General features: G+C 33.4%; 1 protein-coding gene across 1 annotated transcript; it reads right to left on the bottom strand.

Moving 5' to 3' along the window:
- Positions 1-1,316: 1,316 nt before the first annotated feature.
- Positions 1,317-25,196, bottom strand: LOC113495214 (netrin receptor UNC5B-like). The gene is made up of 21 exons (XM_026873835.1): positions 24,954-25,196; positions 24,662-24,789; positions 23,970-24,113; positions 23,408-23,611; positions 22,911-23,009; positions 22,402-22,533; positions 21,954-22,166; positions 21,376-21,517; positions 19,540-19,659; positions 8,277-8,677; positions 7,755-7,965; positions 7,070-7,269; positions 6,399-6,477; positions 5,876-6,058; positions 5,637-5,681; positions 5,398-5,556; positions 4,990-5,121; positions 4,595-4,763; positions 4,197-4,339; positions 3,710-3,964; positions 1,317-3,007 (listed from the first exon to the last, which is right to left on the bottom strand). Exons 1-21 carry the CDS (start codon positions 24,970-24,972, stop codon positions 1,860-1,862), a joined length of 4,326 nt encoding a protein of 1,441 aa, XP_026729636.1. The 5' UTR covers positions 24,973-25,196; the 3' UTR covers positions 1,317-1,859.
- Positions 25,197-25,308: the final 112 nt, after the last annotated feature.

Here is a 25,308-nt window from a genome sequence, read left to right as displayed (position 1 = left end):
CCACAGTTGAAATTCATTTAACGTTACGAAATTCATGTTGGGATATCACTAAATAATTTGGTATCGCAACACGATACGGTATATCCCCGTTCTCTGACCCAAATACTAGGTATTCAAGTATTAAAGCTAGGGTTATGCCGGTCGAGACGATTGCATTGTTTAATAATTGAGTCCGCGTTCCTACGGTGTGTTGGGGGGTGGGGCAAGTTATGAGTTGAAGCGAATTTATTTTCAGTTTTGTGTTTGTTTGTGAGTTTCTATTTTGTAGGTTGAAGGATAAATAGAAAGTAGGTGTTATGTTCTAATTTTGTTTTGCTCTTGTTTTCAATATTCAGAAAAAAATTGTTATTATGTCTCCGCTATTCGTCTTTCACCAGGGTTTTTGCAATAAAAGTAATAGCTAGACAGTTGCCATTTTCACAGATCGAGGTTAAGTAAATAAACAGTAAATTTTCTGGGTGAAAAATAATTTTGTGAAAATGACTCAAATTTACTTTTCAGCTGACCAATTTGTTTCTCTTTAGCCTATTTGTACGGAGTCCTTAGTGTTGCGAGTCCGACTTGCAAATTGAGCAATTTTCTTGTAATATACAACCTTATTGTTTGTTTTAAATACTTTATATTTCTTAACATTCTAAAAAACATTTATGAAAATTAATAACAGTAATTCTACTTGTTTAATTCCATCTTCAAGGAACAAAATTTCATCCAACTATTAATATTTACGTAATATAAAGTAAGCCTTGAAAGTTCTATAATTGCTAATTAAAAAAAAAAACATTCTTTAACGTATAATCATAAAAATTATCAAATCGTGAGTTTCTTGTAACTTGTCCCTCACGTAACAACCTTACCTGTTTCCGCTCGCTTCCATCGAAGAAATCCCCTCATAAACTGTAGGTGTTATGGTTATTATTTCTTTTTCCTATTTTATTACAAAACACGCCTCTGATACAGCCTTCGCTCCTATCAGATCTCCTGCCAGTGTTATGAACTGTTTTTATAACATCATATTAATTACAAAGCTATTTATTATAGTGAGACTATTAATCAATCTTGAAAGATATTTTGTAGAGAATTTTTCAGTGGGAATTTTAGTGTTGTAGAAAACCTGATTGAAGTATTTTAGGTAGGTATATCAGGACTTGCTTGAAAAAGGTCTAGAACAAAATGATTGTTTTTGTTTCAACATACAAACTTTTGTCTCATATTTTTTATAAGTTTGATAATATAATTTATATTTTGCTTCGGTGTATTTAAATTGATAATTAATCAGTCATTGAAATATAAAATTACTTGGATCGGAGTAAATAAAAGTACAAAAATATTTCCAAATGTTTACTTTAATTCAAAAACTTGAAATCACTACTCAATTTTCTTATCTAAACATTACAGTATCTATTTGGTTCATTAATATTTATTTATATACAACTAATAATGTTTTTCAAACATACTCTTTAGTAAAATATTAAGCATTTCTAAGATAATACTGATTAAAACGATACTAGATTTGCACGACTAAAAGTGAAAATTTGCTTACAAGTGAAAATATTGAAAACAGCGATCTATGTTGAAAGGAGATATGAACAACATAATTTGTAAAAAACTAGACTTAATATATAATAGAAGCTATACTGACGGTTGAAGAAGGACTTCAATTCATTATTCTGTTAAGTTCTTTAACGAACTGAAACAATATACAAAGTAAACAATCTTCAAAGGGAGTAGAAATATAGAGATTCATACAATCGACAAAATAAAGCTTTCTAGTATTTCCTCTAAACATTTCCTTTATAAAAGAAGAGAAAATATTTCGATCCATACAAACTCAACAATTGTTTCACAATTCTTTGTTCCCATCAATTTGGGAAACACCGCCTCTCGACAACTGTCGCGCAATCAATCCTGCCCATTTCCCTGAATATCCTTGACAAATTGACCAGCATGTTGACGTCGTTATTCCTACACAACCATAAATTCAATATGTTTTCCGTCGGAGAACAAGTGTTCGAGAAATAATAATAGTAAGAGCAAATTTTCAATTTCTCCGCCAACAGGCGCCAGTCGTTCCCTTTCGCTGTCTGAGAGTCCAATAGTTTACACAGTATCACTCTATCGGACTTCGTCAACACATTAGTCCGGTAATTATTGTCAACGTTGAAATAACTCCTAAAACTGTGGTTCTTATACACAAAGTCATATCTCCCCTCTTTTTTGGTCAGTGAAGAATAATTGAAAGGATTCTCTAATATATTAACAGTCTCTACGCTCGCACAACTAAACCTCTTATTATTGATATTAAAATCATTTGTTTTCAAATTGAAATTGACGGAGTTTGATTGCTTTTGTTTCTGAAAAACGGTAATGTTCAGTTCTAAACAATTTATTGAATCTGTTTGTTGGAGCACAAATATGCAACTTAGAGATCTGACAGCCATGTTCCAAACTTGAGAATAAGGAAGTTCCTGATATTTTCCTCCGGAATGTATCTTCCAGCCTACCCCGACATCCCTAATATTAATACATAAATCCGAACAATTTTCTTGATAATAAAATGTTTTCGGTTCACAGAGTAACAAACTTCCCGATCTCTTTTCACTCTCATAACAATCATAAAAAGCGTAGGGTGTATCGTTAAACACGTGCATCTTTAAACTATAGTAACTGTCGTCCATTCGTTTAGATATAAACAGAGCGAGTTTGAACAGCTTCGCGTCTAGACCGCTAAAACTCCTCCCGACTAGAACAAAGTCGCTTAGAAATTCGCTCACTAGGTAAACTTTGGAAGGGTCGACTTGGGCAAACAGTGGGGTACCGGGGGTTTCTTGGCCCAAAGTCAAAACTTTCCGCCACTCCCTCGAGTTGATTTCTTCGGGCCTTTGGAGGATATATAGAAGCCAGCTGGTGTTCTTCAAAGATGCGCAATGTGGAAAGGATAAAACCACACCCTTACAAAAGTGAAAGTTTTTGGGTCCGCACCGTATAACCGGGCTCAGTTGAGTTTCACCTGTTAAAGAAAAACATTTACTGTATTTCAAACGACTAGAAGGCCATCAAGACATCGGGTATCATTCACATTAATACGCATGTAATCTCGTCCCCTGGAGAATAACACAAACTTGATCTATTAACTTGATAGCAACGTTCATTACTTATTGAACGGACAGCACACATAATTTGTGATTCCACGAACGTCAAACAGGTGGGCTACTGCTCCAACCATGTTTCATATTCCAAGGCAATCAATCGTGACCCAGCTCGAAAATAACATCGCGAGGTTGCCGAAGCGAACCAACTTATAGGTCAAAACAAGCTGACATTTCGGATGTAGGTCGGGCTACGGCTCAATGTAATCCTTTTCAGTTCAACACTTACGGCTAAGTTTAATATTAAGTACAACTTTATGTCTACGTTATTTGTTAGAGACTTCCGAGCTGTTAATACTTGTAGTTTGTTATTTGACACGTTTGTCTGAACTGCGAGCTTTAGAAAATAAACGTAGGTATACGTTCAAAACTAATACACAAGTTTTTGCTAACCATATCTTTGGATCAAACTAGATATTCTGAAAATGGATTTCAGCTTCATTTTACATAACAAAATTTAGTTAAGTCAAAATCGGAACGCTATTTCGAACCTGATCTAAATCTAGCGAGTCAATTTCGATAGCATATCCAGGTCAGAAGGCCTAATTCTAAATTCGATTTACCTTCTTGCAGCAGCGGCCTATTCCAGTCGTCGTCTGCGACCTCAATCGAGAATAGCTCTTCGCCCTTATCCACAACTCCATCGGGGACGAACAAGCTAACCCCACACTTATTAAGATTCAACCAATCACCGTCAGATGACAAGATTTTCGAAGTAGCTACATCTAGGTTCTTTGCAAAGAATTTTGAATCTACAGATGCGTTGTTTTTCAATGATGGTGACATTTCTATACTTTCATTGCCATACGACGAACCGGCTGGAAGAGAAGACTGGGTTAATATTGAGTTTAGTGATAAGCTCATACATGATGAAGCTGTTAAGCTAAGAGGCGGTAGATTACAGAATTCCCAAACAACTAGCATAGAATCAGTGAAATAATTGTATGCAGTATTTAGAAGTGCAAATGTGGTGCTTCGCGTTTGATTAAGACCGTCACTCAGAAGTTAGTTATGGAGTTTCAAATGAGTATTAATAAGTTTGTAATCTGCCTCTCGATAGTGCATAGTAGAACTCACAGCTCAAAAAGCAACTGGAGTCAGATCGGTCTGACTCGACGCTGTCCTTGCAAGCGTAATTCCTTTCGCTTCCATTTCTTTCGGTTCTTACCTCGTGGTCTATAGGCGTGATGTAGCTGCAAAAAAATGTCTACGTCAAAGTTTTGTATAGATTTTTATAGTTTCAAAGTTTTTTTATATTTTCTTTAGAATGATTATTAATCAGTACTCTTAGGAAAATTAAAACGAAAATGATAGCAAAAAATACTTAATTTCTGCATATACGTAGTACTGTGACCCACCTATTTCACAAACAAATATAGAAAGAAAGACATAAAACTTAACTCTTCAAATTTTCAACTTCTTGAAGGAGTTCTCACTCAAAAGTTTACCTGTTAGCTAATTGCGGTACTTCATATAAATGTTCGTGTCTCGCGTTAGTGGATGTGCTCATGTGTCTGTGCGTCCTCCGGGAGTCAATAGTTTGGAACTCTTCATGTATAGTCAGGTCCGGTTGATTGGTCAAAGTTCTTTTGATTACGTTCCCGAAGTAATTGGATCCTGTTTGAGATATGAAAGGACAAAAGTAATAAGTTGTATGAGCTTCGACTTAGTTATTTTATTTGATATTTCTGGGAGATAGAGCGTGTAAGGAAACTTTGTTGCTTGTTATCTAAATAATTGTATTGTAGAAAATGTTTGGCTTTCGTAAGCAAGCTATTAAATAACCAATGAATGTATTTGAAATCTTAGTCACAAGACATGGATGTTAGAAAGGAGTTAATACCTGAAGGAGGTTTGACGTAAGGCGAGGTTTCATTCATTTTAATCTTCAAATATTTGATTCCCAGAATAACCACTACTATAAATATAAGGAACGCTATTGATAACGCAATAAAAAGAGGCCAGTACGATGATCCTGTAAAAGACAATTATTGTAAGAATACAAAAAAAAGAAACAATTTAGGTAAATATAAACTCAAATCTCGTTTTCAATACCAAAGTACCCATGTTGCTGCTTTGAATGAAAATCCAAGGGATATCAATCAATTAATAATAAAAATTAAATATCATATATTTAATTTTAATTAAAATGAACTTTTTTGAATGATAAATCAGAGATGTGGAAACTGGTTAGTATATCTTCAAAATTAAATAACCATGAATAAGAACATAATAATCCTAATAGACTCACCATCGATAATATCAGATTTGGAAGTCCTGATGCAGAGTGGACACTGGGCGACCTGATAGTCGATACCCCGACACGCATTGATAGTGAGGCATCGTCTCCTCCTAGTTCGGAGGCAGTCTACGTCACATCTTGACCATTCAGACCACTGAGACCAACGACCTAAAGTAAACCATTGATTCAGTAATGCAGTATTTGTAGAAAAAGATTAAGGACAATTGGGGCTATTAATGAACTCTTACCTAATATTATATCTGGAGACTCATCAGCCAACTCGTCCAAATCATCTAATTAAAACAAAGAAAATTAAATAAACAAATAATGGGATGTCAGGGACACAAGCATGTTAGTCAATGAGACAAAGTGCGAACAGCCAAATCATTTTGGTTATATATAAGTCCTGAATTCCATCATGAACGTTTTGCGAATATATTTAAAAATAAACTTAATTTCATTACACATAAAATTTAAATTTACTTACCAATATCACAATCCAAGCAGTCCTGTGTCTTCTGTACATTGGGTCCCACACAGGGCTGCCCTCCATTCAGGGGTCGTGGTGCTGAACAAGTCCTTTCTCTCTTTCTTCCAGAATGTCCCTCTCTTCCTTGGTCATCACAGAAGCAGTCGACCCAAGCCGACCATGTACTCCACCCACCGTTTACTAAGATACAAAATATAGAGATGAAATTAGTTTAAAAAGTACTAGTAAATTGTTTTTTTTCCGGCACTTTAAAAGGCAAAAGAAACAAAAACTAAAATTGTGCAGAAGTTATTAAATTCTGCTTTATCTACAATAAGATATATCATTTTAAAAAGCTGTATTAAGCACAATATTCATTAAGGGCATCGACTCCTTTAATCTAATTTAAGAACATCATGACAACCAAAAATGTCACATTTTCCAAAAAAGTCCAAACACAAATATGAGAACGACACAAAAGCACAATTTACTTCAACTTCATTCACAAGAAATAAATAAACCAGAGCTGGGAATAACGTACCGAAAACTGTCAGCAGAGCGGGTTCGGATATCCTTTTCCCAGCTAAATTTTCTGCGACACATGTGTAGTTCGCCATGTCCTGAAATTGTTTTACAATTGAAATCTGTCCGTATCCACTGTGTGTGACACGTTCTTATTTACGTATTTAATTTTGTTATAAACGTTACCGTTTACTTGTTTATTTTAAAACTTTGAATTGTGTCTGTTGTCTATTGGTGTTGGTAGAGTTACTACTGATTTTTTAAATAAGCCCACTGTTATATACTATTTAATACTGTTATCGTTCTATAATTTTTACTTTTACTGGAAAATTATAATTATTTTGGAAAAAAGTTATTTGCATCTAATTTAAGCACACCATTATTTCAGTATAAAAGATTATTTAAAATAAAATAATCACACAATTTTTTTTATTATTAATATCCATATTACCAGAAATAGCAAAAGATAGAAGTATAGCAGACACAGAAAAAGCGGCGCAGTGGGATTTGAGACAGGCGATATTAAAAAATTGCAACAACCCTCATATTAAATTACAACACCATCAGTAACGATAATTTCAGGTTTCAACGGGAATTTCAGGTATTCAATCACATTTTCACGATCATTTAAGTCTTCTAACAGACATGCAATTAATCGCCTCCGAATTCTGAATGCATTACTTGACTTACCAATAACGTGGCTTGCTTAATGAACAAATCTCCTTCCTTAGAGACCTGTACGTTATCGTCGACGACGACTGGCGCGCCATTCTTGAGCCAATAAATCTGGACGAAGGGGGCGGCAGGGGGGGGCTCGCACCGGAATGTAACTGATGTGTATTGTTTGACAAGCTGAGATTGGGGAGCCACTGAGAAGTGCTTCTTTATATCTAGAACAAAACAAGAGCTGTATATCATGAAACTGCAAGTAGACTACTTGTAGTTTGTGAATAAGAGTTGGAATACAATAAATCAAAATTTCGTGAAGATTGATGTCTTGATTGCAATGGATTTGGTTGAAAACAAAAGTGATGAACAGAATTCGAAGTAAAATATTAAGAAAAATATGATAATAAGAAAATTACTTGAGCATTTAGAAGATTACAAAATGGGATTGATGAGTTTTCAAAAGCAGAGAAATACGAAACTAGGGAAAATTATACGTTAAGTATATTAATTTAGGAAAGGTTTTTTGAGGATTAAAGAAAGAAACATATTGAACCAAATTTTAAAAACCAAATTTTTATTTAAAAGATTTTTTTCAATGCGACGTTTAAGCTTCCGCTAATTAGGTGAGTACAGTAATAGGAAACATAGCTTATAAAAATAGGATGTATATGTGGGATGTATGTATCTTAAACATATAGGCACTTACAAGCTAGTTCAATAGTCGCCGGCTGACTCCGTATATGCCCTCTACTGGTCCACGCAAAACAAGAGCATTGATACTTGTCACTTCCGAAGTACTCCTCGACGTTTTCCCGCGTCACTTTGCACTCTCCCTCAATGATCCGCACCCCTGTTTGAGGGTCCACAAACTCAAAGTTCAGGGCTTGAGTCTGAATGCCATTGCATTTGAAGAATACCTTCGGATGTTTTAAATATTGTTAATGGGGGTTCAGGTAGTGTTGGAATGTATTTGATGTTGAAATTTATTTACAATAAATATGGTGGATTTCCATAATATTTTTATGATAGTAAGAAAATTATATATCTGATCTTTTGAGCTGTTTAAGGGGGATGATTACCCAAACAAAAAAGGAATAAAATTCTAATTTCAGACTGTATCAAAAACTTTTTGTAGCACAAAAAAAAAATCTTTGTCCAGATATTTTAGAAGATCAATAAATGATGACATACCAAAATATTGTAAACAAATTTAACCGAAGTTACTTACTTTTAACGCATTGGCAGCTCGACATTTCAGAGTGGCCGGCTTATTTTTAACTACATAAGTGTTTTCGGGTTCCAAAAGAAAAATTGGCAAATTATCTTTAGCTGTGTGCAGCGGTATCTTATCATCTAGGGATGACACATCATGTGTATCTGTTTTGACAGTTGCCAGATCTGGAGAGTCTTTGTAATTACTTTCTTTGCCATCATAATCATAATCTAGGTACGTGTTTTCATCTTCATCATCTTCTTCCAAATTGTCATCGTGATTGTTGAATACCGGTGGTAAGAAATAGTCTGTTTCTGGGTTGTTTGGGTGGTTAATTAGGAATTCTAGTGGCTTTTCATGTTTGATGTCTGGGTTTGAAGTATCATCTGTTCGATGATGGGAATCTACAATGGAAAGTGGTTTGAAAGAACGTTTTTCTTGTTAATTTACCAATGTTTTTAGTTTCTTATTTTTTTGTATATTATGATTAGAAATGAATTTATGTAAAAAAACGTTCTACTCAGACTTTTCTTTTAATAAAACTTTACGACTGTAATTTGTTAACTTTAAACATAAAAAATGGCTGAGAATACAAAACAGAACACACTGATACACTACAAGTATCTCGAGCAATTTCTTTAAAGTAAAAGTCAAAAAATTAGGCTTAATATTCAAACTTCATGTTTATCTCAATTTTAAAAATAGTATTTTCTACAATTTAATATTTCCTTGAAAACTTAGGTAAAAGTTAAATTTATTCAGCTAATAAAAGTTGTTTAAACAATGTGCAAAGTACATATTTAATTAATTTAGTAAGTTCAACATATCTATTTTTTATATTAAAAGAAAACGTAATAATAGTATAAAAATATAAAAGAGATTACTTACTTTTGACCGTATTTTCTCCTTTCACATTCAAAGCCAATTGCAATATTATTAACAGGCAAGTCCAAATATTCACTTCCATTTATATAATAATTAATTTTCTGTTTTAAAATAACCGAACTATCGCGAACATCGCGTTCCATTACTGGTTTCTTATCACTACATATTATAACACCACTTTCAAACCAGCAATGTTTAATTTAAAACTCAAACATTCATATTTATAAAAACTGTCATAACTTTTCACAGTTCAAAACTCTATTAAATTACTTTCAAGATTTTTTTTTTTTATTACTTCACTAATGTTTAGTCAAAATGTTTTTGGAAATCGTAAAAGTTTTCGTCGGTTCGCGCGCACTGCGTTAGGTGTTGCCACCGCGGCAAATAATATTCAACTGGGGTATAGGGATGAATGGGAATGACTCCAACCCCAAAAGCTTTACTGCGCATGTCCGAAACTTGGAAGTTTGAACAGCTTAACAAGACTCAATTTTTAATTTTCACTCTTAAGTTTATTGTGGACAGCTGAATGTTGTCATTATTGTTGAAAAAGAATGTTGTCAATAAAACCTTCTTTCTCTAAATTACTGCAGCAGTTAGTAAAGCTGGCATTTTTATTCAATTCTTTGCAATCACGTAATAACATAAAAGTAATATGTTACGTAACCAGTATTTTACGAATAATTATAGTATAATTTTCCACAACTTTTCAAACATCCCCATTTAATCTCAACTAAACAGAGCTTGTATTATAATAAATAGACAACTGATAAACAAACTTATTTTTAAATAAACCTAGACACAGAATCAATGATCGTGCTTATCATAGAGCCATATGTCCTGGTTGAGAATCGAACACACGACCTCCGGAATAGCAGTCAAGGCTATAACCACTAGACTTAAAGGCAATTATTGTGATAGTATACACTATGTAATTCATGTATGTAAATTTTGAATTGGTTGGAAGTACATTAAGACATCTAATAGGTTTTTGCCGAGCAAATACTGGGCCTTACCATGTGATAACTACTCATCTTACAAAAGTTTTATTTTCAGCAGTATATTTGGGTTATGATGGAGCTGATATGGTCTAACATGAGACCACAATAAATAATGCAAACAATAGAAAACATGCTGAGATGCCTGGTCTATTAAACACGTTATTACATATAACATATTATCTTACTTTAGTTTATTTAAAATATAAGTATTTCAAACATTAATTGTATGGGGTGTAACCTTGAATTGCCCAAAAAACTTTCCCAACATCAATGCTTGCTCCTCAGCCCTGATAATGAATATAAATGGATACTTCAATATGATTCTTCGAGGGAACGGGTGTCTGTCGAAATACTGAAAATACTTAGGTACTTTTCCTAGAATGAAAATGAAATACAAATACAAAATTTAAACTTATATAAATATATATATTTTGTTTCAATGACCGATGACAAGACCCATATTGAGACGCCCTGAATTCCAAACAATGGAAACTCAAATTTCCAATCCCGCATATTATTATGAGCAAACAAATCACTTGTTTTCATTTTTAGATAGAAAAAATATAAATTTAATTACAATGGATGCTATTTACTTTAATCCCACTAATATTATCCCATCCTACTAATATTCTAAAGGTGAAAGTTTGTAACTGTCTATGTTTGTTACTTCTTTACGTCAAAACGGCCGAACCGATTTTAATGAAATTTGGTATGGAGTTAGCGAACACCCAGGATTAACACATAGGCTACGATTTATTAGGAGAAAATATCGCGGGTAACAGCTAGTATTTCATAAAACTTACTTACTGTTATCTCCGCAGAACAGCTCAGCTGTTCAAGGCATGTCATTTGTGGAAAAATAATGTCATTCCTATGCACTTGAAGGTTCTTTCTGTTGCAAGCGAATTCTTTGGCCCTCAGAAGCTAGCTCGACGTCTAGCAATGTACATATAATATACTTACGTATTATATACCAAAACGATAGTCAATAGTACTATTATTTAAATCATTACAGTCAAAAGAGTCAAATATTTTATGTTACTTAGATCAAGTTTATGGACGCAAAAAAAGTTGTGGGTACAACTATAGCAGTACATGGAAAGCTTTCACAGAATAAATAACACATTTATTTTTTATTAAATTGTAACAGAAAATAAGCTTAGATAGTAGAAAAAGTCCATTCTTCAATTTGACTAGTGGTTTTTTCCCAAAAAAATGCGTGACTTCTAACAGTTTTCAACCACAGATCCATATTTTGCTTTTTGTATCTACTTAGCTAGCTAGATTGGATTTTTAGATAGAAATTTAGTTTAAGCGATAAGAACCATTGAGATGTTTATACCAGAGATATTCGTACTTCATTTACGTTAGTTTGAGTTATATATACCCATAACCATAACTTGTTTGTTTGCTCTCATATAAAACAAAAATGGATGATTAACTAAAACTTCTTCGGGCCGTTGAACTAAATCACTGACTAATGTCATTAAATTTGCTGAAAAATAAAACAAATGCAGATTTAAGATTCAACCTCTTTTTTATCACAAATGTCAGTCATAAAGATTCTTGCAAAGAAACCTGAACTTCAAACTGTGGAAACTCAATTCGCAAACCCGCATATTATAAGCATACGTAGCAACAGCATTATCATTACAAAATCCTTTCAAATGTTGGTTATATTGGCGACTGTGTGTGAGACAAAGTGTAGGTAATAGGTAATTTAAAGAAGACAAAGTAATAAGTTATTTAAACGGCCTGTTGGTCTAGTGGTTAATAGCCCTGACTGCTATACCGGAGGTCGTGATGAGCATGATCAATTGTTTTATATCTGGGTGTAATTTATCTATAACTAATGTAACTAGCTGACCCAGCAAACGTTGTTTTGCCTAATAAATTATTTCTAGCTGTATGTATTTTTTTAATGCCACATTATAAAAAAAAATGTAAAATAAAAAATTGGTGTTGGCAACCCTTATCACTTAGGGGTATGAAAAATAGATGTTAGCCGATTCTCACTACCTACCTACTCACTGACCTACTGAATACGCATATAAAATTTGGTAAAACTCGGTTGAGCCGTTTCGGAAGAGTATGGTAACTAACATCGTGACACGGGAATTTTACATATATGATATTATATATGCATTAAAAAATACTAAAGTATGACTATAAATTTATAAATAAATAATTATAAATGATAATTAAATTTCAAGGATATGAAAAACACCGCTGTTTTAGAGTAGAGATAAATTTACTTCTAGCCACTTAAATAGGATTTTGTCCATTAAAAATCCCCAAAATTAATACTTGTTTGTTTGCCCTGATTAAGAATAAAAATGGACGATTCACTTGCATTTCTTCGGGACGATTAGAAGAAGACCTTGTTTCAGGATTTGCTGAAAATAAATAAATTGAAAAAAAAAACACATAATTAACATAACATTCTAATGAAAAAAATAAGAAAGCTATCGGTGACGGAAATAATCCCGAGAAAACCTGGATTCCAACTTCAGGAAACTAAAATCGCTAACAAGCAAATAAGGAAAGTTCTAGATCATTGTTCATTAATTGTCTCTCCAAAATGGGGCTCGTCGACAAGTGAGAAGTCTTTGCGGATATCAAATGGTTCCAATGTATGGAAATGACATTTAGAAGAATCAACTGACTTTAAAAGATTTGATCTCTCTCTTATCTAATAATAGACCGTATAATTAAATATCCCGACAAAAATACAATAAAATCATTTTATTCCATGTATTACTAGGACTAATTCGGCATTACAATACATTGGTGCGATACAATACATTAATTCACAATTATAGCCTGCTAAAGAGCACTTGTATGAAGGGTTTATCATCTTAAAGTAAGTAAGTTGTGTAAGTGTGACACTACATAGCGAAGAGCAGCATCTCTATTCTCTTTCTCGATTGGAATAATTTTGCTTTTATATGTGGTTGCATTCTCCTAAGTATTTTTCCAGCTGTGGTTCAGTTGTACCCTGATGTCTCATTGTTAAAGTTATCCATTGAACACTCCCGCAAACAACACATCTTTTTCAGCTCGTATATAAAATAAAAATGGATGATCAACTTGCATTTTTTCAGGGGGAAGGTGGAAGCCGGAGGATTCAACAAAAAGAATTGCTGGAAATGAAAAAAAAAAAGAAACAGAATAAACATTATTGTATTTACTGATGCGACGAATACTATGTAGAATAGAAAACATTTAAATGTACAAAAATAGTTTTTTAGATCACTCGGCTTAAATTTTTCACTTTCATAAATTCCTGAATATAATTTTGATTCTATCAGCTTGGAACAATGAAACTACTTAAGGGAACAAAATCCCTTTAAAATAGCCACAGTGGAACACTTATGGACTGATGTCTAATAATTTAAATCATCCATTGAACACGCCCTCAAATAACGGTTGTTTATTAGCCCTTAGAAAGTATAAAAAAGGATGATCAGCCTGGATTGCTTTAGGCCGAATGGCTGGTATGCTGGCCAGGATACCAAGAACTGGAATAGAAATGATGGAATTAACATTATAATGTTCAATCGATCTCGAAATAAAATAACTGTCCGAATGCTAATCCGACTCACGGCATAATACCTCAAACGGTAAGAACATAACATTTTGTGCACTAAACAATATCTATAACAATCTCCTTATTGAATAACCCTCGTAATGACGTTTTTTAAAACATTTTAAGTTTAATTCTCGGTTCGGAGATCGAAGCCTGTTCCAGCATCGAATAAGTAAAAATTCTACATATTTCGCTTAAGTTTCAACAATTTCTTATTTCAAAGTCGCTAATATTTGAGTAATCCTAAAAAATAACGCTTTTTACAGTCTACGATTAAATAAAAAAACCAAATCACAATTTATTACTACTTTTACTTTAATACTAATAAATTCTAGAATTCTTTTTGCTTTCTCCTTTATCTTATGCTCCTCTGTAAGTACCCGCAAACAAACATTCCTTTTGTGCTCTAATGTAAAATACGAATGGATGATCGACTCTCATGGTTTTGGATAAATAAAGAGCCTTTACATCTATAACAATTCCTGTAAGTACAAGGACATTACTTAAACACTTCTTTATATGTATATAAATTGCCTGCTATTCGTAGGTAAGTCTTTCTATGAATGAACTTTCGCACAGAGTGATAAGTGATAACATCTCGAGTATCTTTTTTTTGGACAGTTTAAAAAAAACGATCGCGAATTATTGAAACCTATCATGACTCATATGATTTATGACTACTTACCCTAACCGTATGTCAATTTAATGTCGCTAATGTAGCGCCACTTGTATAAATATAATTTGAATTTCAGGTGTAATTACCAATACAAAAACCCGCAAGCAATTATATTGATACGATCTTATATAAAACTAGCTGACCCAGCAAACGTTGTTTTGTCTAATAAATTATTTCTAGTTGTATTTTTAATTCCACATTATAAAAAAATAAAAACAAAAAATTTCGTCCAAAAAATAAAATATATTTTTTTAGTGTGAGCAACCCTTATCACTTAGGGGTATGAAAAATAGATGTTGTTCTATTCTCAGACCTACCCAATATGTATACAAAATTTCATAAAAATCGGTCGAACCGTTTCGGAGGAGTACGGTTACTAACATCGTGACACGGGAATTTTATATATTAGAAGAAGATGAAAACGGGTAACAATTAATTCACATAAATATAACAAATAAACAACAACTTCCGTATTTAATTATTCAGAGTTCAGCCCTCAGTCAATGTAGATCTCAACTAGAGAATAATCCATACATATTATAACTTGTTAAACATCCTAATATGCACTTCTAAGTAAGTAACAATCTTACAATTAATACAATAAGACATTTAAATAAAAAAAATGAAAAAAAAAATTACGAAGATACGTACATATAAAGAAGTGGGTTAATATCATCACTTATCGCGAAATTGTCCACAATAAGATAAGTCGCATAAAATTTAAACTTTATCAACCTCACTTTTTCTGTTAGTCTTTAAAAGAAAATAATACATTTCCGATATATACCCAAATGAGGTTGTATTTAGCAATTGTAATTTTTAATGTTGGGCTATAAGGTATGTTGGTATGTCTATGGGCCCAAAAATATAAAGATTTATAATTACATTTTTTTCCGGCAATGGTTCAGTTATAGTCTGACGTATCATTATTAAAATTATCCATTGAACACTACCGCAAATAATGTTTATTTTTCAGCTCAAATATAAAATAAAATACAATAAAAAATAACTCGCATTGTTTCAGGGGGAATAACGACGCCGAAGAATTCAACAAAAACATTTACTGGAAATGTAAATAAAAAAAATCCAGAAAGAAACATTTATTTGCTTTATTTAATGTTAATCGATGAAAAAACCATACTACCAAAACTAGCCCTTTTTCACTTTTGACATTCCTGAATATCTAACAAAATCTTTTAAAACAGCCATAGTAAAACATTTATGGAATGATTTCTAATAATTTAAATCATCCATTGAACAGGCCCTCAAATAACGGTTGTTTGTTAGCCCTTAGAAAGTATAAAAAAGGATGATTGGCCTGCATTTCTGTAGGCTTGGCAAAGCTGCTGGCCAGGATACCAATAACTGGAATAGAAAATGTTGGAATTAACATTAAAATGTTCAAAAAATAAACAATCATAAGGAAACCTGCACTTCAAGCAATCATCCCATCTCGACATAAAATAACCGGTCGAGTGATAATCTGACTCGCGATGCTAACGCTAATGACGCTAAGGCGAGGTTTTGGCTGAGATAAAGTTCCATCAAGAATTTGAAAACAACTTCACAATAAAAACTGGGGGTCAGTTATATTTCTCTAAAATAGTACCTGAAATTATGACAAAAAGCTTAGTGACTTTAAAAAGTATACACAGTCTAATCACAAGCAATAAAATGAGAACAAAATAAACAATAAAAAGTGTTACTAGACTCGTAAACATTAATTTAACCACATATAGTAAAAACAATCGCCTTTTTGGAAAACGTCTCGTAATAACCTTTTCTTAGACCGATTTAACTTAAATACGCGACTAACTGCAAATAAGTAAATTTGGCGACACCTCTTGGATACCTATTGAAACTTGTTACACATTAAATCAGCAAAAAAATGTGTTTACAGTTTTGAATTCCCGTACTTCGCAAGTTAGGAGTTTTAACATTTTCGCATGTAGTAGTGTTTGTAGAACATGAAATGCATTTGAATACTGTTACAAGATAGAACCTTGTTTGTATTGACGATGACGGAAGAGATCATTTACCATTTCAGGGTGGAAAAGTGAAGAACATAAAAAATATATTTACATGGTATGGTGTTTGCGGTAATGGCTAAATTGCTACTGAATCTTGAACTGAAACTTAGAACTTGCACCGATATTGTCGGATCTTCCATTTTAAAATAGATTGATGTCATAGCTTTATCTTAATTTTAAGATAGGTGGGTAACAGAAACATTGGTGAGTTCGGCCAAAGCGTTGCTGAATAGTTCCTGACAGAAAAAACGTAGAAACTTTTTGGTAGTTTCAACAACTAAGCGCTTTAAAGGTAGTCTATAGGACCTTCCTAAGAGGTGATTAGGTAGATAGTAAGTTGTACAAGAAAAATTACAACATTGCACAACATTGCTATGTTTATTGTGTAACGGGTCCATAGTCCTTGTTGAATTAACATATCCCCGTCTACGATATAATAAAAAACTAAATTATTTTCAATTTGATTTACTTAATAAAATTTGGACGACTTTCTTTGCTTTCTCCTTTATCTTATTCTCCATTGAAAGTACCCGCAAATAAACAGTTCCTTTTTGCTCTGATGTAAAAAAAGAATGGATGATTGACTCTCAGGGATTCGGGAAACAGAGCCTTTAAATCTAAGACAATTCCTGCAAGTACAAGGACATTACTTTAGCACTTCTTTATATGTATAATAAACTAGTCGAGGGACATCTACTACTATCATCTAGCCCTATCTTCCCATTTGTCTTTTTGGTATTTCCCACCCTTTCTCGCTATAACCCTATTTATCTCCATAGATATTATCTATTTGTCAACAAAGCTTTTTATGAATAGAGCTGTTAAAAGCCGATGATTATCGCATAAGGAGTATTTATAAAAGCCCCATGACGCACATTTGAACTGCTTCTACTACATTTGAATTGAAGTGTGTCAACATATTCCACGACGAAACAGTGTCTCCCAAAAACCAAATTTATATTTTGTTTAGGCGTATCCCTGTCTTAATCTTGACTAGTTTGCCTCAAGAATAGCCGAGTGGTTGAGGTAATCACGCCAAACCCACTAAGCACGACGTTTCGCCGGTTCGATCCTCACATAGTACAAGAGTTTTTGTGACCCACGAATACGTGTCGTGGGATTGGGTGTCCTTTTATATGTTAAACCACTCGCGGCACTAGGATCAAAATCCTTAATGCGACTCGATTTCAAAAACTTAAGTTTTGTAAATATAAACTGTGTGTAATATGTTTACTGTATACATGTTATTGTTAAATAAAATAAGGTAGATTGTTCAGTTATGTTTATTAAAAATAAGAGGCCATGAACGCGCCAGTAAAGAATTGTTCCCCAAAACCTGTGATGTAGAAGAAAAAGGGGTGATCGGCATCAAATTTTACAACTTCCAGTTTGGCCGAGACAAATTTGGAAAATATTTTCTTACCTGGAAGCAGGGAAATACTGTTTTATATTGCAACAAGTATTTATTATATTTGTTTCAGCCAATTTGCCATTCGAAATTAAATCAACAGGTTAGCGTTTCTACTAAATGGTCAGATAGCAAAATACGTTGAATCTAGTTTAACTTCACTGATTAAGCTGGACTGTTGATTGGACCACAAATAAGGCTAGCTGGCTGCTACATGTCTATTTAATATTTCTTTTATATTAAGATAACTGAGATTCATAGCAGAAAAATAAAACATTTTTTTTTAGAGCCTGTACGACATCCCACCACAACTTATGCCTCCCCCTTTTTCTTCCAGACCTCTCTATCTTAGGCGATTTCTGGCCACGTAAAAATAGAAATAAGTATTTCCAAGAAATTTTAAATTAAAGTTGAAACAAAACCTTTAATTATTTAATTTGGGATTAATTATCTACCTTTATTTAAAACATTAAAAAATATATTATTAATCATGTTCTAAATGTTACTCCCTAAAGACGCAGCATAAGACTTCGACTCATCCCTGAGTAAATTGTCCAAGTATCTCTAAGTATAACTGCGAAAGAAGGAACGAAAAAGAGGACGGGGTATAGAATGATGATGTCCGACCAATCCACTGCTTATAGTGAAGCGTAAACTAAGTAGCTGTAATTATTTGTTGGAAAAAGAAGAGCATCTCAGATCAATTTAATTAATTTTAAGTAATATCGTCTAAAATGCGTAGATCGTTCGATTGACAGACACTGAGAACTTATAACTAAGTCGAGTTTGGTAGTTTCGAGAAATTCACAAAATTCTGATAATTTTAGTCGTCAAAGATGTGCACAAGAAATCTTATTTTGTTGTTATATGAAGTCCTAAATTTTTTTCAATTTTTAAGCATGTATATGACCTTCAAACATCGGACAGGGTTTTCCACACGTACTGTATATTTAATATGTTTAAATAAAACTAACTCTTTGAATTATTATTATTCTCCTTTTAATTATTTGCAGTATTTTGTATGTGTATCCTACATGAAAACAGTTTGACAGTTGTTTATTCGTTTTGTTTGCGGTTCCCGAGTAACAAGGAGGAAATTTAATAAAATATTATTTTTTGTTCAGTTAATAAACTTTATTTTTTCATGAAATTCCATCGAAATTATAAGCGAAACTTGCTGTTTATCAATTGTCATGATATATAAGAATGGTTACGTTTCCTCAAACTGTAGAAATTACGTCATCAACAAATTGAACTGGTTGCCTTATTAAGTGAATTCCTGCAACCATTAATATAATTAGAAAAATCTTGCATTTGCAATTATCAAATAATCAAAAAAACATGAAAAACAGAAATACTGTTTGAAGTTACAAAAAAAGGTTTCAATCCTAAAGTTCTAAGCCCATATCATAAAATCAAGTATTCTTAAAATATTGAAAACAAATTTCAAAATTTTCTGTTTTTGGTCTGTGACCTCGGAAGCTTAATGGATAAAAGCGACTGGCGCGTATAGCCGAGAGTCAAAAGTTTGAGTATCGTCTGAGGTGTACATTTTGTCTTTGTTCTATTTGTGTGAATAGCAAACGTTATAATGCTTCGCAGCTCTTTCCGATTATGAAATAATCAAGATATGTGTATGGTAAAAAAAAACTAATATTGAAAGGATAAAAAATATTTACATTATTTAATTATGGCTCGTAAAAGATCCCGCAAACAATTCCTGTTTATTAGCAACAATGACGAACAAAAACGGATGACTGGCCTTAAACTCAATGTCCACGGAAGCTGTCAACGGGACTACTTGCATCCCTGCAACCATAAAGTTAATAAAAGTATGCTTCCCATTCAGCCAGTCTCAAATCAAAACCCAAAGGCAAGTAACAATTTTAGAAACATATGCATTGCACTATTGTCATTTCAATACATTTGAGTCATTTGACATTTTCGTAATAATCAACTCAGCCTATCGCACGTATTGTTCGACGAGTCGCGCCACAACATCTAGTCCTGCGCCTTCCAAAACCAGTCCAGTTACTTTTTTAAGGCACTCCATCAGGCTAGAAGGCGTCCAACACTGCGTTTGAAGATAGCCGTGGTCGTGCCGTGGTCTCAAGGACACGTCAGCTCCAACGACCATCAGTCCTTGTATAGCCATGACCAGCCCACTGCCATTTCAGCTAGCTAACTCTACAAGCTATGTCAGTCACTCCAATTCTTCTCAGGATATTCTCGTTTCTGATTTTAACCTTCAAAGAAACTCCGAGCAGAACTCGTTTCATAGTTGGCTAACTTTAAGTTTTGTGGACTAGCCTAACTGTAGGCCTATAAATAGTTAGTGACTTGAAAACTTTCCTCCTCAAACATTATTTTGTGGTGGGGACAAACTTTTAGTGTGTGGATTGATATGCTGATAATACACTTATACATATGTGTTCCATAGTTCTGCGATTATTCATTTATAGGTATTTCAAAAAGTTCAGTAATGACCAAAGTACCAGAAGGTGTTAAAGCTCATAGTAGGATAATAAACTTTGGAGTTTCGCTAGCTAGTTGTTAATGTGTATCAGGACGTGACTCATTATTTGTTCTCTCTTCTTTAAATATTTTTAATTACCTGTTTTTGATTGAATTTGACTGAGCAGTGCCTACTTAAAACCTACCTCTTAACCTAAGTTGCAAATTAATGAAACATAAAAAAACAAACACTTGGTATCCTTTACTTTATTTAGACAATTTTACAAGTTTTTTATCCTGAATATATTCCAGTGAACACCTGCTCTTTGTTATATATTATATAAAATAAAAATGGATGATTAGCAGTAAATGCGAAGAAGTTCAAAAGAGACGACAGTTGTATGACGTCGACCGCTGAAACCGAGAAAAAACAAATGAAAGTCACATCACGGAATAAGGATAATACATCCAAGAAGAGAATTCGTTACGACAATAGAAAATAACGTAGCATAAGACTCTATTTAGATAGCCAGACTGAATAAACCAGAACTAAACTTTCACCATTATTATTAAAGAGGAATGTAACGGGATTATTCATTAAAATTCAAAAATGTAATTGAACACACGCCGTCAAAACCAAATACAAACGGGAAAGAACAAGATGACGCACACATACAAACAGGAAAGAAAAAAACGAATAGATAAGAATAAATCCGATCGATACATTCTGTTTTTTTTTTCATGTATATTTTTATTCGGTAAACCTAACTACTTAGACCCCCTTTCTAATAAATTATTGAAAAAGACTGGTTTAAGACTGGCTAAGCCTCTAAAACAACATAATGTAAAAGATATTAAAAATTAAATAATTTCTTCACCTTTAAAATATTTGACCCTAAAAAAGCTTTCATTGCGGTTATCAAGGCATTTTAGTTTCCATCAGTTTGTGAATTCAGGAATTCCTTCGTCTTATTTAACAAGAGATTTTGGTATCGATTCAGTACTACTGGTGGTTTAATAGTGCAAGGTCGTAATTCGTTTAATAATGCAAGATAATAGTCGAATGCTTACCTGTAGCGGCAGATGCCTCTGTTCCTTTTTCGTTTACTTCTATAACAGCTTTATGTATCGCTTTCGAAATATGAACTCTACGCCTGTTAACAATGCCAGTTAATTTTGTGTTTGCTGGATCAAATATATTTTGCACTCCAATCTGAAATGGTATTTCTCTTTTAATAGTTGTAAAATTTGCAATCGACTTCAAAAACGAGGTTCTTAATTTGTCTGTATTTTTTATTTTTGTTACTTCAGAACTTCGGACTGGATGAACCGATTTTGTGCATAATTTTTCATTTAACGTAAAAAGCTGTCTTTTGGACCAATATTGTTTTATCAAGCTTGGCTAAGTACTTTTTTCTTTGATATCGATTGTAAAACAAAATAAAGAATGAATTGAATAAATTCTACTTTTTTTGTTTTAGACTGCAGAGTTGTCTCGAATTTCATGCCACCAATCATCCGTCACACTAATCACACTATAATGAAGATAGTTCTCAAATATCTATTTGTTGACTTCGCAGAGACTGAAAAAACATCAACCAGACACCTTTCATCTTCCAATATGAAATAACGATTATTGGCATTCTCACCTTTTGATACAAAGCTGTAAGATCGAATTCCGATTCGATCTTAAATTTCGGTATCGACAGTATAACACTCGACGGCTTCATCCTGTCTAGAGCTTGGTTTAATAGTTCGGGAGCCAGTTTTATTGCTCTCAGTAACACCGGGAGACCACTGCTGCTAAACGGAAGGACCACAATCATTGAAGACTGGTTGCCTTCGTAAGGTATTTCTATAAGCTGTGAAAGAACAGAACAGTTGATATATTGGCATTGAGTTAAGGAAGGATTCTGGATGTGTTAATGTTCGAAGTCATTGTGAAATTAACTACACTAATAGTCAGTCTTCTAAAGCTTAGCTTTAGTACTTAGTGTACGTACTGAAAAATGTATAGAGTAGCTTAATAGAGTAGATTAGCGTAGTAATCTATGAAGATGTGTTCAAGTGCTCAAGATGTTTTTCTTTTCTCTCTACCTGGGCATTCAAAGTCTCGCACTTCCAATATTTGTACTGTCCTTGCCGCGTCATCATAGGAATTCGTCGAGTGCCGGCGGGAGCATGAAAATCTTCAGTATGGACTCTTTCAAACTTTTGTTTCCATTGGCCCTAGAATAGGTGAATCAATTGATTGAATATAAACATTTCTAAGGTTTAGGCGTGAAGAGTGGTTTAGTTGCATTAATGCTTTTGTGATTACTTGGCTTTCGAGCTGTACCAATCAGAAATACTTTAATAAAAAGTCAAACAGTCCGATAAATAGGTACGCATAAATTTTAGTTTTATTGAAGTTTTATCTTTTCAGCATGAAAGTTATTGTAAAAATGCCTCCAGCTTTAAGTTTGCCATTGTACATTTTATATGCAATTAATAATACATATCCACATTAATTCACCATCTGTATGTAACCAATAAATCCGATAATCGAAATTCTACAAACTCATGACATACCAGAAAGGTTGTTTTTTTAACATAATTGTACTTACAGCAAAATAGACAGCGTTGACTAGGATCACTGATGTGTCTCTGGTGATTTCCGACGGATTTATTAAATTTCTAATCTTTTGCTTAGTTTTTAGGGATACCTAGATGAAAATAAACATAGGTTCAGTATCGTTCCGGTGGATTACTTCAGGTAGTGATAAGCATGATGCATGATACATAATTTCGAAACCAAAGAGAGAGAGAGAGAGAGATGTGTTTTGCGTCAGTTTCCTTTTTCTAAGTTGATGAAAGCCAAAAACTACTATCCATGGACAAGTCAAAACTTGGCTTTAGTCACCATACATGAAGGTGCGTCTGAAGGTCAACTCAGGATTTAGTGCAAAATATAATTTTACCGTAGACCTTAACTTAAAAACTTCGAAGAAATACTACACAATTAACTCTGTCAGCTTGACTCTAACAGCCATACAATGCAATCACATGTTTTCACATACAAACACGACGGTGCTATTTTAAGTATAATTTTACATGTAGTTACCCAATTATTAATTGCTGCTGCACAACCTTCAGGATCCTTAGTATTCATCTTCTTACAAGTAGATTGAAAAATTGATTTGGTGTTCTTTAGAAAATTCGTGTTGATTTTTGTTTCGGTACCAACGTATACTCGACTCGCAACGTCTAGGGTTACACCAGGCAGATATTGCATATTTTTTATAAGTTTCGTGAACATCGGTTTCAGCTGTGATGACAAATAAAGTATTTTAGTATTTTTAAATTTATCAATGAAAATCAAGGATAAAACGTCATTATATATTTTAATCGTGTTAAAATTGAGGGCGAGTGACGTCACTCGCTAGTAAAAAGTGTACTATTATGCAAAGGGCAAATTCGCAGATTTGGCTGATTTGCTAGATTGGCTAGGTTTGCAACCTTATCGAATTCAGCTGAAAAATCTTGAAAGCATCTTCCAGTTGAACCTGCACAACCAACATACTAGGCACCTTACCAGTACTTCCAGGAGATTCTAATTCTACTTTACCATTCCAATAATTAGTATTTCATAAGTACTCAATATTTGATTCCTGTTCGGTACTTACTTGTTTTCGATTATCTATACCTATTGCAGCTAACAGTTCTGTTTCTGCCTCGTCTTCCGCTCCTAATAATAACTTCCCCAAAGGCATCAATACAGACAATGGGGAGCATATCATATTACGAGCATGGTCCAAGAGGGCTGCTTCCTAGAATATACATAGACTGTATTTTAATTTTCTTCGTGATTTCAGTATTAAGATACCCAAACTCTGTGGTACCTAATAGTTTCCGTTACCGGTTTTTTCCAAGTGATGGTCATGGTAACGCCATACAAAGTTATGAAGGTTCGTATTTATGAATGCATCCTTTGTTCTCCAAGTTTACTAACCCTAGGTACTGGCGTTTGTAGACAGAATTAGATAGCGATGTATTGTCTAGAAAACTAGAAACTTTTGAAAAGGTGACAACACCCGGTACACTGGTATCCGAAGCCATTCTAACGAATCCTTTGACGTAAGCCTGTAACAAGTTAGGAAGCGAGACAGCACACTGTAACACGTAGATCGGCATCTCGCTTCCGCTATTGCAAGATTTCATAACAATTCGAGGTCTCTTCTGATCATGAACGTCGGATAGTTTAGATTTTTTGCCAATGTGAAGACTAGTTTTAATATCAATATCTCAACAGTGCTAATCGAAATTGTATTGTTGTAGTTCTTTTTACTGTTCCTAAGTAAACAATTTAATATATTACCAGCGCGAAATCCCTTCTGACTGTCCCTCTGAAATCCAAAACTGTATCTACTATAGGTACAGCTTCCTCAGAACTTTTTGCCCTGCCTTTTTGTTTTTTCGCCGATACCATAAAACTTAAATAAATAACTGGAAAAAAGAACACATGACATATAAAGGTTTGTTACAAAATTTATAATGCTTTCGCCGCCATAAATAAATATGTGTAAAAAAACAGTAAATGTCGGTTTTGGCGCTCCGAAAATGAAATCTTTAATTCACAAATATGAGGTCAATTAGTACATATTACTTACATATGAAGGAAAGTTTCATTATATTAAATTAAATGGAAAATCCATAGGTTTAAAGGCACTACGCAAAAAGATACACATTTGTACTGATATGCAATCAATATTTCAATTCCGTAATTCGTTCCTCACGGTACAGAGATACTGTGGCCAATTGCAACCAATTCTGTTATCGGGTAGTTAGTAATGTAAGCTACTCTATACTTCGGCTTTAAATAAGATTTAATGTAGTATGCTTGTGATGGTAGACTAACTTACTTTAGTCTCAACATCCTCTAAAACGCACAACAAATCATTAATCCTGCTTGCAATGCATCTAGTTAGCTTCTAAAGAACTAATGAATTGCCTATTGAAACATAT

The sequence above is a fragment of the Trichoplusia ni genome, chromosome 6 (assembly GCF_003590095.1).
Source record: "Trichoplusia ni isolate ovarian cell line Hi5 chromosome 6, tn1, whole genome shotgun sequence".
Taxonomy (NCBI): domain Eukaryota; kingdom Metazoa; phylum Arthropoda; class Insecta; order Lepidoptera; family Noctuidae; genus Trichoplusia; species Trichoplusia ni.
Note: the sequence above shows the minus strand (reverse complement) of the source record. Positions and strands in the feature narration are given on the sequence as shown.

What these genes read in the sequence shown, in the direction of transcription:
- LOC113495214 (XM_026873835.1), bottom strand. An exon ending in GGCGACTATTGAACTAGCTT is followed by an intron (nt 7,270 to 7,754) that starts GTAAGTGCCTAT and finishes GTTTTGTTCTAG; the next exon opens with ATATAAAGAAGCACTTCTCA. An exon ending in CGCTCTGCTGACAGTTTTCG is followed by an intron (nt 6,059 to 6,398) that starts GTACGTTATTCC and finishes TTTGTATCTTAG; the next exon opens with TAAACGGTGGGTGGAGTACA.